Genomic DNA, 13,506 nt, shown 5'->3' on the forward strand with positions numbered 1-13,506 from the left:
ACTCAAACAACGGCTGCGGGGATCGGCGTGCCGCGCATTTTTTCCGTGCGGTGGTTTTTTTTTCGACTGCTAAAAAAATGTGAGCTCATTACGTAACTTCTGCGTCTGTGTGTGGTATATGTGTGTGTGTGTGTGGAGATAGAGAGGTTGTCTTTGTAAAACAACGGCTCTGTTTGTTCCCATTTTTTGTTTGTTTTTTTGCGCCACAGTGTTGAAACGTCCCGTGTCTGTTGAGGAACTGCTGATGGCGGGCGCCCCCTTCCTCAAGAAAACATTGACGGTGAGTCGGGGATGAAAATAGTGAATGAGAAACGGACGGAACGGTGCGTGCAACAGGGTTGTCCGCTGTGAATGAATGGCCGGTGGATACAGCGCACGATAATGCCAGTATCTTCTGTTCCGAATGAGTGAGCGAGCGAATGACAGACGGGTGAAAACAGCGCACAACGTACCGTTTGGCGAGTAAACGAAGAGTTATTATTGGCCACAACACGTTTGCTGCTGAGGACAACTCCAGACAATGTTTTTTTTTCCCAGTGAGCGATTTTGTTAGAATGTGTAGAATGGGCAGTGTTTATTGAGATTTCAAAGTGTTTCGGAAAATCGATCAGTTGTTACAAAAATGTGCAAACGCTTCCAGAAAAAAATACATCTTGTGTTTGACTAGGAATTGAATTGCATGGGATGTTTATTTTGGTTTTGTATATATTGAGTCGTTCGTGAATATTGCTTCTCAATTGCTGAGGAACCAGCAGACATGCTGGCGCTACCAACAATTTCCCAAGCTCTGCTGTCCTATAAATAATGTTTCAGCCTTTAAATGAGTTTACACGTGTGTGAGGAAACTGGAACCCCTGGAGGAAACCCACGCGTGCAAGGGGACAATACTCTATCCCGTACAGGACGGACAGATGATATCGCCACTAGGGAGACAAAGCCGGCCGGGCGTGGTGCATGGCCACCCAGCCCCCCCCGTTCCACCCTTGAAAGGTGCTCGCTTAACAGCAAGTGCTCCAACAGCGTCTGTTAAGGCTACACGGGGGATCTTTGTCGTTGTTTTGGTGGCACGTGCAGGTGCTGGGGGATGCAGTTGGTTGGGGGTTCGTGGTGCGGGGAGCTCAACCGTGCCACATCCAGGCTGTGGATCCCAGCGGGCCCGCGGCCACAGCTGGCATGAAGGTACCTGGAGTTTTTGCCATCCAATATTCAAGTGTTAGTTACATCTTGCGTGCTCGTGTTGTGTGTGTTTGTCCGTGCGAGCGAGTGTGAGCCGTGCCGTGGCGGTTAGCGCACTGTTCTTAACTCTCGGTGGCCCGAGTTCGATTCCCAGCCATGCACATCACCGACAAGGGCCATCTGTGAACCGGCTCCACGCCTCTCCTAGGTTGACTCGGCCAGTTACAAATATCAGTTACAGCAAAATAACTGCGGAGATAAAAGTGGCTGTGTGGGGGGGGGGGAGGGCAGATTTATCACTCTGATATTGATCTGGATGGGGATGCCTAATGACATTTAGACAAGTGTACATTACGCACTCGAAACAAACTCCCGGCTTCGTGTGGTTGACGAATGTGTGCCGAGCCTTAGAATCTCCAGATGCTCCGTCACGGTCGCTTCCTTGGACAGTCGCGAAGCTAGGATGGACGACTGCAATCACGATATTCTTGGTCCTTTCGGTAAAGTCACGTAGAAGGGAAACAATAAAATAATAAAAATATAAAACAATAAAATTCTCACGACGTTTCGACTGCAACACAAGCAATCATCATCAGGTGTGAAAACCACAAAATGTTCTTGCTTTCCCTTCTACGTGACTTTACCGACAGAACCAAGAATATGAATCCCTGCAGTTACGAAAGCTTTAAATCAAAATGCAATCACGATATTGAGAGTTCCGGGTGGGTGGAGCGGCTAGCGACCCTGCGCTTTGAACCCGGCAGCCCGAGGTTGATTCCCAGCCATGGCCGACATCGGCCATTTCACTCACCCACACTGACCTCCGTTGTGAAGTATGGCCAAACGACCTCCCTGACTGACAACCATCGGGAGGGGGGTAGCCTTCTCCCTGCAGTCGATTGGCAATGTACATTTGTATTTTCTCACTTCCGTGTGAGATATCACACTGAAGCTGGCACTTCTACAGACTCTGTAAATGAGCAAAGTAATTTCACGCGCGCATATTTAAGATCACGCGTGCGCATGCAAAACCCGTACTTCTCGGAGAACACCGTTGCTGGTTTTTGTGTTTGGAGCCAACTCTGATGCCGTCGCGTTTGCTGTTTGCGGCCGTGCAGGTTTGCCAGTTTGTGGTGTCGGTGAACGGGCACAACGTTCTGTCTCTCGACTACCGCACCCTGAGCAACCTCATCCTGACGGGACCTAGCACCATCGTCCTTGAGGTCATGGAAGATATGGTCTGATTTTGGGCTCGGTTTTCGCTTCATCCAGTAGCTTCGTTTAGTTCGTTATCCAGTTTCTTTTCAAGTCACAGGTTTATTCATGCCAAAGAGTTTCAAACAGAAGATATTGTTAAAAGGGATTAAAAAAAAAAGTTTAGTTTCGTGAACATTTCAAACTATTGAAGCGGTCTTACTTTTCTTGTTTCCAAAAGCCATTTGTGTACAGTGCGACTTTTAAACTCCGGGGCCAAAATCTGTGTTTGATCAACGGGGGGGGAGGGGGGGGGTGATGGAAACCGTGCAGCCGTCGGGGGATTTGCAATGGGCTGAAGAGGAGAGCGACGACTCCAGTTTGTTGCGATCAACGGAAACGCAACGATTCGCTCAAAATGAAAAAAAAAAAATCAGTCAAAAATTGTGCAGAAGTTACCGCGGTATACGTCGGGTCTCTCTTTTTTTTTGTTGTTGTCCGTCGCCTAAAGAGCCAGCTGCCGCTTCTGTCGTGCGCCGTGCCCCACGAGCGTCCTTCGCCTCGGGAGGTTGGCGACGGGCCACCTGATATTGTGAAACTTGTACGTGGACGGCGACGACGTCGGTGTTCTTCCGCGTGCGGCGTAAGCGGAGCCGCTCCAGTCGGGAGGAGCTTGGTGCGTGTGCCGTTTACAGTCCGACAAACGCGGATGCCGTCAAATACACACCACCGGATCGTCAAACGCACACAACCGGATTGTACGAACCTTGCGCATCAACTCTCAGATGCGAGGTGTTTCCCTTTTTACGGGAATTACCGGATGCGTAAAACAAACCACACACACACACACGCACACACGCTCGCACGCGCGATTAGAGTGCACATTCGCCCAAATGGTTTGCGTGCTTTATTTGGATACGTTTTATGTAATTAAAGGTGTTTCTTTTTTACTCAACTCTTGCAGATGTGAATAAGCTTAAGGGGACGAAGGTTCCCGGGTTGCTGTGGATATTCAGCTCGGTAAAAAAAAAAACAAATGTCTGTCTTTATTCAGGTAGTTTTTGTAGTTTTATCTGCTTTTCTTAGCATGCGAACAGACGGAAGTAGCGCCACCGTTAATCCATAAACGTGGCCTGTCAGGGGGTGGAGGCGGGGGGTGGGGGCGTCACGACGGGGTTGTGTGATGTGGTGTCGGCAAGGCAAGATTCGTCGGCCACACTTTCACGAGATGTCTAATCGTACCGGACACACACCCCCCCCCCGCCCCCCACAATAAAGGCAAACACTAATTGACATAATAATTTAACATGATGGCTTAATTTTGGGAATGTGCAACACGCAACCGTGCTTTGTTTACTTAGTTACCATTCTGCCATGGGGCTCTGCGTGAACTTTGGCCCATGAGTCGAATGTGTGTTTTTTACCGACATGATCTGACATGGGGTATGGTATCCTCTCCATGGCGTATTTACATTAGAATGGAGGGGGATAAAACGGACTTTCAGAGCACCGATGATTTTTTACGATGGGACTCACTTGCAATAACCCCTTAAGAACGATTGGCAATGTTTACTCTGTTTCTTCCGTTTTATTTCAATGGGCCAAACGTCAAAATGTTTAATGTGGACGCTGTTAAGTGCTTTGAAGGAGAAAAAAAAAGAGACGCTATAACGGCCATTGCTATCCTATACACCATGCGCCCTGACCCGTACCGCCACCGCGCATCTCCACGGGACGAATCGACGTGTCGCATCGGCATTGCCCGCCAAATTCAACCTTTGCCATTTTGAGCGCAGGCTGCGCATTGGTCTGTGGTTGAAAAAGCCGCCAAAACTAAGCTGTAACAAACAAAATAACGCTCAACAATTCCTCGGCCAAAGGACAAAATGGAGCACACGAGTCCATAGGAGCAGGGCGGTCAGCGCTCCCTTGCTATGGGGACCGAATGTACAAGTGAGAAGTGAGGCCGCAGTCGGCATGGCATGCACGTGGGACGAAACAGATTGGCCAAATCCTTAAAGCGATTTCCCAGCTGTTGCTGGTTGCTGAAGCCATTGTGCTCACGTGTTCTGCTGCAAGGATGTTGAAGGGTAACGAAAACATGAGCAGCATTTGTCTGCGTCAGCCGTGCGTCTGCAGTTTTATTGTGGCAGGCCTTGTAAACTACTGAGATTTGATGCAGCAAAATGCCAAGGCTTTCCTGCCAAAACGTACTTTATTGCGTTGCCTTCATGTCTTTGAGATATTGTTGAGGTTGTGCTGAGTGGTACCATAATGGAAACACTGTGAAGGTTACATTTTTTTCATCTTTTGTGTTGAAGCTTGTTACTTAAAAAAAACAGAGGGAATGGGCAGTGATATTTAGATGGACACGTTAATGCTGCGTTTGATCATTGTGGTATAGTTTGAACTTATTGTCAAATGAAAGTGTATCTGCGTGGATCACAACAAAAGTTAAAATAAATACGAATAAAAAATGCGGGATTGCTATTTTTGCGCTTGATTTCTCATCGACGTACACTTCAAATTTATGTGACGATTTTACCCATGTGTCATTTTTGGTCTTGCTATTTTAGCAGTGATCGCACAATAGAGTTGAATGGATTGTTTATATTGATGCACATGATATACACGTGTTATGTAAGGTTTACAGGTCGAGCTACATTCCCAACCTCACCGATGGTCATGAGCTTTGGGTAATGACCGAAAGGATGAGATCACGGGTGCAAGGGGCCGAAATGAGGTTTCTCCGCAAGGTTGCCGGGCCTCGCCACTCTCCGTGATGGGGCGAGGAGCTCGGTAATCTAGGAGAGCCGCAGAGTCGAGCCGCTGCTCCTCTGAATCGAGAGGAGCCAGTTGAGGTGGTTCGGGCACCTGCTAAAGGATGCCCCCCGGTAGACTCCCCCTGGAACGCCACCGGGCAGCAGTCCCACTGGGCGAAGACCCAGGAGCCGGCCCAGGACACGCTGGCGGGACTTTGTCGCTCGGCTGGCCTGGGAACGCCTGGGAATCCCCCAGGAAGAGCTGGAGTCTGTGTGTAGTAGTGTATAGTGTAGTGTAGTAGTGTATAGTAATGTAGTATATAGTGTATAGTAATGTAGTATATAGTAGTGTCGTGTGTAGTAGTGTGTAGTGTATAGTAGTGTAGTGTATAGTAGTGTAGTAGTGTATAGTGTAGTGTATAGTAGTGGCGTGTGTAGTGTATAGTGTAGTAGTGTATAGTAGTGTAGTGTGTAGTAGTGTGTAGTGTATAGTAGTGTATCGTGTAGTGCATAGTAGTGTATAGTAGTGTAGTATATAGTAGTGTCATGTGTAGTAGTGTGTAGTGTATAGTGTAGTGTATAGTAGTGTCGTGTGTAGTGTATAGTGTAGTGTATAGTAGTGTATAGTAGTGTCGTGTGTAGTAGTCTATAGTGTAGTGTATAGTAGTGTAGTGTATAGTAATGTAGTATATAGTAGTGTGTGTAGTAGTGTATAGTAGTGTAGTGTATAGTAGTGTCGTGTGTAGTAGTCTATAGTGTAGTGTATAGTAGTGTAGTGTATAGTAATGTAGTATATAGTAGTGTGTGTAGTAGTGTATAGTAGTGTAGTGTATAGTAGTGTCGTGTGTAGTAGTGTGTAGTGTATAGTCGTGTAGCGTATAGTAATGTAGTATATAGTAGTGTCGTGTGTAGTAGTGTATCGTGTAGTGTATAGTAGTATAGTGTATAGTAGTGTACAGTAGTGTAGTGTGTAGTTGTGTATAGCAGTGTCGTGTGTAGTAGTGTGTAGTGTATAGTCGTGTAGTGTATAGTAGTGTAGTGTATAGTAGTGTACAGTAGTGTATCGTGTAGTGTATAGTAGTATAGTAGTGTAGTGTACAGTCGTGTCGTGTATAGTGTAGTGTACAGTAGTGTATCGTGTAGTGTATAATGTTTCGTGTAGTGTATAGTAGTGTAGTGTATAGTAGTGTATAGTGTGGTGTATAGTAGTGTATAGTAGTGTATAATGTAGTGTATAATAGTGTATAATGTAGTGTAGTGTATAGTAGTGTAATGTGTAGTAGTGTATCGTGTAGTGTATAGTAGTATAGTGTATTGTATAGTAGTGTAGTGTACAGTCGTGTATAGTGTAGTGGATATTAGTGTAGTGTATAGTAGTGTATCGTGTAGTGTATAGCCGTGGATAGTGTGGTGTATAGTAGTGTGTAGTGTATAGTAGTGTGTAGTGTATAGTAGTGTAGTGTATAGTAGTGTATAGTGTAGTGTATAGTAGTGTAGTGTATAGTGTAGTGGATAGTAGTGTAGTGTATAGTCGTGGATAGTGTCGTGTATAGTAGTGTATAGTGTAGTGTTTAGTAGAGTATAGTATTGTATAGTAGTGTAGTGTATAATGTAGTGTATAGTAGTGTAGTGTATAGTGTTGTGTATAGTAGTGTATAATGTAGTGTATAGTAGTGTATAGTAGTGTATAGTGTAGTGTATAGTAGTGTATAGTAGTGTATAATGTAGTGTACAGTAGTGTGTAGTGTACAGAAATGTAGTGCTGGAGTCCGTCGCCATGGAAAGGGAGGCCTGGACTGCTCTACTCAACATGCGACTGCCACGGCTCCACCAGGACAAGCGGATTGAGAAACGAAACGAACGAATGTCCTGCCAGGCCTTTTGGGACAAACGAAACTTGTATTATCGAAACCAGAACAATAGTATAATCAATGCAAACCAGAACAATAGTATTAATCAATGCAAACCAGAACAATAGTATGATCAATGAAAACCAGAACAATAGTATGATCAATGCAAACCAGAACAATAGTATAATCAATGCAAACCAGAACAATAGCATAATCAATGCAAACCAGAACAATAGTTTAATAAATGAAAACCAGAACAATAGCATAATCAATGCAAACCAGAACAATAGTATAATCAATGCAAACCAGAACAATAGTATAATCAATGCAAACCAGAACAATAGGATAATCAATGAAAACCAGAACAATAGCATAATCAATGCAAACCAGAACAATAGTATAATCAATGCAAACCAGAACAATAGTATAATCAATGCAAACCAGAACAATAGAATAATCAATGCAAACCAGAACAATAGTATGATCAATGCAAACCAAAACAATAGTATGATCAATGCAAACCAGAACAATAGTATGATCAATGCAAACCAGAACAATAGTATGATCAATGCAAACCAGAACAATAGTATAATCAATGCAAACCAGAACAATAGTATAATCAATGCAAACCAGAACAATAGTATAATCAATGCAAACCAGAACAATAGTATAATCAATGCAAACCAGAACAATAGTATAATCAATGCAAACCAGAACAATAGAATAATTAATGCAAACCAGAAGAATAGTATGATCAATGCAAACCAAAACAATAGTATGATCAATGCAAACCAGAACAATAGTATGATCAATGCAAACCAGAACAATAGTATGATCAATGCAAACCAGAACAATAGTATAATTAATGCAAACCAGAAGAATAGTATGATCAATGCAAACCAAAACAATAGTATGATCAATGCAAACCAGAACAATAGTATAATCAATGCAAACCAGAACAATATTGCAAACCAGAACAATAGCATGATCAATGCAAACCACAACAATAGTATAATCAATGCAAACCAGAACAATAGTATAATCAATGCAAACGAGACGGTAAAAACCGGACAAGAAAATAACGCATTCTCAACTAGAATTTAGAGAATCATTTGGATTGAGTGAATATGCAAACTCCAAGCAAACACGCACTCGTAATCTGTACAGATGCTTTTGTGTGTTAATGTGGGGAGTGGTAGTGTAGCGGTTAGCGCGCTGGGCTATGAACCCCGGCCACCCGGGTTCGATTTGCCGCTCACGGCCAACACCAGTGACAATTGTCTGAACCGATCCTGGAGCTCCTCTAGATCGACTCAGCCTCAAATGAATATATGGTACGATGCCTAAAAATATTGCCACTCAGGAGACAAAGGCGTGGTGCCGGCCACCCACCCCCCCCCCCTTCGTGTGCCATGCCGGCCTTCATAGGTGCTTGCTAAGTGCACTTGCTCCAACAGGCTGTCAAGGCTATACGGGGGATCTGTCTTTTTTTGTTTTAGCCATACTTATGAGAAATGTTAATTTGGACCCTTTGTGTTATAAATTGACCTGCTTGCATTTACATGTCTTCTCAATTCGACCATCTGTCAGTAACCGGGCGAAGGTTTTTTTTTATCTTTCTTCCAGGTATATTATTGACATAATCTCTCCACCTTAATGAGCATGATGTCCCATCTGCTTCCTTTGGAATATATATAAATACCGGGTTTGTGAATACATAATGATGTGGCACTGATTTTGAGAAAATAATGCCAACGTCCCCCCCTCACCCAAGGAACGCCTCCCCGTGTCTTCCACGAGGGTCCTTCTGCTTTTGGTGCACGTGGGATGAGAACGAGGAGCCCGGAGATCCATATCGCATTGCAACGCGTGCCTTTCATTTGCCCCGTCAAATTAATTTCACGAGCAAAACCAATAACCTGGGCAAACATTTGAGGAAGTCGTGGGCGTGTATTGAAATAGCGGAGTCATGCGTTGCTGCTGTACGCTACAATTGAAATGAAAACGGAGAAATGTGAAACCAGGGATTGTTTCACTCATGAGTATCCTGAGTTTCCCACAGGCGAGTGACAGGTTTCCCTCGCTTTGTGCGGTAGATGCGTTCCAAAAAAAAAACGAAACCGCGGCTTCCTGCCGAGGAGCGCACACGGTACTGTCCACAATGTTGTCCCACGTCCAACCGCACAGCCGCATGATGAGTGCATTCAAAGCGCACAGCATCGCGACTTTCGAGTAGAAATAGGTTCGCCGCATGTACGCGAAAGCGCGCAAATGGAAGCCGTACAGAGCGAAGGAAACCTCCACTTGCATTTCTCACACGTCTCGATTCCAATCTGCGGCTATTGGATTCAGGAATGAAATAGCTCATCGGGAGGTCAATGGCTGGGGAGGCACTGGCTAGTGTCAGAGCCAGATTCACACACTGGGGGCGTGGCCTCGTGGGGGGGGGGCGTGGCCTCGCGGAGGGGGCGTGGCCTCACTGAGGGGGGCGTGTTACACACACGTCCCCCTCAGTGAGGCAGATGTGATAGCTGCCTCCCCTGGTGCTTTTTAATTGCAGTTTCATGACGAGACCAGCGAGCCTAAATATCTTTATACACACACGTGAAATAAGTTACCTTGAGTATGGAAGGCGAGGGACGTGAAATGAAGGGGTCTACAAACATTACGTTGGTGACATACTGAGAGATAGTAACAGGCACGCGCTTATTGCCCGCGCTCCATCCAGTTACTGAGGGGTTGCGCAATCAGAGGGGAGGCTGAGTTAGTCGCTGCCTCACCTCTCGTCTCTTCCTGTATTTGCAGCGGGGCCCCGCAAATTTGGCGATTTTGACTCTAACAAAAATGACTGGGCTCGTACAGAAATGACATTTAGATCAGTGGAAAAATCTGAACATTTATTTCATTTGATTTTTTTTTCGTAACAGCTATTTTCATTGGCGAATGCCAGGTGAGGCTCTGCTGCCTCCCCTGACCGCACGTCCCCGGATCCACAGCCGGACGAAGTCCCTCACCCACGCCGTCGCCACCTCTCGATGTGTCATGTTGCAGCAATCCATCCAGCTCCTCCTGCACGCGAGCCACTTTCATCGCCTTTGCACATCGTCGTTTTGAACGCTCTTCTGAGCATGGTGCGTCACTCTCTGTGACTGCCACTCCGCCATGAGCCGACGAGGTGGGCCACCATCCTTCTCCCGCGGTGACGCGTCTGGCCAAAAGCCCGATTACTTTTTAACAAAGGGGACGTCCATAAATGACGTCACGCGATTTTGGACGATTTTTTTTACCCCCCCCGCCCTCGTCACACGGCGTCACAAAGTCAGACCCCCCCCTCAAATATGACGTCACAAAGCTCTGCACCCCCCCCCCCCCCATTTAGAAAATAAAACACGCTTCAAATCGCTTTAAACTATTGTCATTGTTGTGCGTATTTAATGTGGCACTGCACTCTGATTTAACAATTCTATATGAAATTAAAGTTGCGCATTTTGATGTGACGTCACATTTCTCAATCCCCCCCTCCCCTCGTCACAAATATCTGACCCCCCCCCCAGGTGCGTGACGTCATTTATGGCCGGCCCCAAAGCGGTGTCTCTAAACCGGCGGCGAATTCTCTCTCATCCCCCCGTGTGCCCCCTCTGTCTGCGTCTCTGTGCACATTCCCTATCGCTTGTCAATGTCCACGCTTCTATGGCAGTGTTCTTCACCAATTTCCAGACATCATCAGTGTGAGGGCCGCCACACCATTTGAAACGATGGGGGGTGGGGGGTTTGACAGCGGCACGATGATGATGATGATGGGGGGGTGTTGTCACGTGTTGTGTATTGTCGCGGGGGACCCGCACGTCAGTGGCCGCGCTAAAGGCCACGAGGGGCCGTCAGTGGCCCGCGGACCTTGCGATGAAGGACACCAGTCCTTGGAGGTGCTACGCAACACTGGTTCATAACGCCGTAGGAACTTCACGCAAAGTCGTCTGTCGGCTGAAAATGCTGACACCTCGTGGCGCATCTGCGTTGGCAGGTTTGCGTTCAGCAAACTTACAACGGCGGAGTTTTCAGTTGGATAATATAATCGGTCTTTAAAAAATAGATCTGATTGAAAACGGGGGAATTAGCACCACCAGCGGGAGCGTCTTATTTAGCTTATCGCCGTTTAAAAAAATATTAAATCCACATTTCTACGATAACATCACAAAGCAACGATTACAGAAATTGAATATTCACTCCCGCAAGGCTGTGTGTGTGTGTCAAATAACACTTTCAATTTTTTTCTCGCGTAACGCCAGATGGGAAAGAGGCGCACGCAGAGTTGCCTGCTTGCCAGTGGCATAAAACAGGGTCGACTTTACACGGGGGAGAGATCCACCACATATAATCCATCCATTGGTAATTTCAGAGAGGGTGCACGCCACTCAAAATTGACCGGTTAAAGCCACGCAGTGCGCTGTGGATCGGAACGGCGTCCAACGAATAGCGAGCGGCGCAGGCCAAACGCGTTACTCCCGTTATTACTGTCGAGAACGCACATCCCAAACTCACGCACGACGAACGGAGAAGATCCCTGCCCCTTTCACAGTAACTGTGGCGGTGTTGACGCCGCTGCTGTGGTCACAGATCCCTCTTCTCGCCTCCTCCCCCAGGGTAGTTTTTATTGTGAAACACGGAAAAGCGATACCCCCCCAAATACAAAGATCCTCCGTATAGTCTGTAACAGACTGTTGGGGCAAGTGCTGTTAGCGAGCACCTATGAAGGTCGGCAACGGCACACGAGGGGGTGGGGTAGCCAACACCACGCCCGGCCGCCTTTGTCTCCCTAGCTGTGATGTTTACACCACCACACCAGGTACTAATTTGAGGCTGAGTCGACCTAGGGGAAACCCAGGACCGGTTCAGATAATCGTCACTGGTCTTGGCCCTTAGCGGGAATCGAACTCGAGTCGCCGTGTTCGTAGCGAAGCGGGCTAACCACTACACTACCGCTCCCCACTTACACACAAAGACATAAACAACTAGCGCACGCACGTCTCACGTGATCTCGAACCCAGATAACTACTTGAACATAATTTCTTACCCATGTTAGATCCATTTCAACTTTGTTCTCTTTAAAATTCAGATTCGTAAACTATGATTGAGTGTCTGTCTGTCATCCTCTGTGAAGTTACGGACTCCGAGCCTCTTTAGCTAAACCACAGCACACTGTCCCTCCCTATCCCAGCCTCGCTGAGTCGTATCTACTTATCCCAACATGCCTGTGTCCATACATGTAAAAACAAAAATCTCTCTACACCCCCCCCACCCCCCACATTTTTTCTTGACTTGCCTCACCGCGTCTCTTTCTCCACGTTAATATAATGTGACGATTCAGGGCAGACATAGGGCCCGGTGTTGCCCATCATGGAGGAATAACCCAGTGAACAACATCAACGTTGGCATGACGTGGTTGGCACCGTAAGACCAACGTCGAGCCAACGTGTCGTGTTTACTGGGAAGTGATTGAGGGCATACGCACGGAACGTCACAGGACTAATCACACACGATGGGCGATGTTCACGCGTTTTAAAATTTGCTCTTGGCTTGGCTGATGCCGCAACGTTTTACAGACAGGGGTGGGGAACCTTTTTTCTGCCAAGGGCCATTTGGATATTTATTACATCATTCGCGGGCCATACAAAATTATCAACTTAAAAATTAGCCTGTTATTTTTGGTCAAACATTTAATTATCTCACCCCTAATGGGATGGCTGGAACTGCTTCTCTTTGGTGAGGCGTGTGATGATGTTAGCTGGTATTGATGATGTTGCTACTCGCAACTGCTTTTCCAGGTTTGCTCCTAGATTTATTGAATTTCGGGTCTCGCCTGCGGTTGCCTTGGCAGGGCCACACCAAATGATTTCGCGGGCCTCGTCCGGCCCGCGGGCCGGACGTTCCCCACCCCAATTTACACCAACAAAAATGCCGAGTCAGCACATTTGAAAGTGCGTCAAAATTTGCATCCCCCCCCCCCCCCACAATAATGGTAACAGCAAGTTGTGTGCGTGGCAGTCATTATCCATCGCACCCCGGCAAGGACAGAGTAAACATGTAAACAGTTTATTGAAACGTCTTAACATCCTACGCAAATTAGGCACGAACACATTATCACCGTGCTCAGCTCGTGCCTGTAAACTGGCACGCCTACCAATTAACAACAGTAGAGTAGGGAATTATTACACTCAGACCCAAACCACTGTGACTTAGTGCCATCGTTGTAACCTTGCTGTGCCGTTACTGGATTTAATTGCATTTTGACGCGTTTCCAAATACACGGGCAGCACAGTTTGGGGGCTTTTGTTGCCATGCCAGGGACTTGGCTGAATGTGACATCGCTGACATGAAGCGTTTATGGCCTCACTGCCAACGCAACAGCAGCATCGTCCATCACCAAATAACGAAGTGACATACAGCCGAGGTGATTGGAGCGGCGAATTAGTTCTCACCTCAATTCTGGGGTGGTCGCATAACCAAGGGTGCTAAAATAAAACAAA

General features: G+C 46.5%; 1 protein-coding gene across 6 annotated transcripts in view; it reads left to right on the plus strand.

Moving 5' to 3' along the window:
• Window positions 1–4,849, plus strand: part of DEPTOR (DEP domain containing MTOR interacting protein) — a 44,917-nt gene extending 40,068 nt beyond the window's left edge. For all 6 annotated transcript variants that reach the window (XM_076053161.1, XM_076053158.1, XM_076053142.1 and 3 more), the window contains 3 exons: window positions 210–280; window positions 1,075–1,179; window positions 2,295–4,849. In XM_076053161.1, the coding sequence (XP_075909276.1) occupies window positions 210–280; window positions 1,075–1,179; window positions 2,295–2,420 (302 nt within the window). In that variant the 3' untranslated portion in view covers window positions 2,421–4,849. The remainder of the gene's footprint in view (window positions 1–209; window positions 281–1,074; window positions 1,180–2,294) is intronic.
• Window positions 4,850–13,506: the final 8,657 nt, after the last annotated feature.

This window comes from Petromyzon marinus, chromosome 3 (genome assembly GCF_048934315.1).
Source record: "Petromyzon marinus isolate PM22_M1 ecotype Great Lakes invasive population chromosome 3, UKy_Petmar_22M1.pri1.0, whole genome shotgun sequence".
Lineage (NCBI taxonomy): Eukaryota > Metazoa > Chordata > Hyperoartia > Petromyzontiformes > Petromyzontidae > Petromyzon > Petromyzon marinus.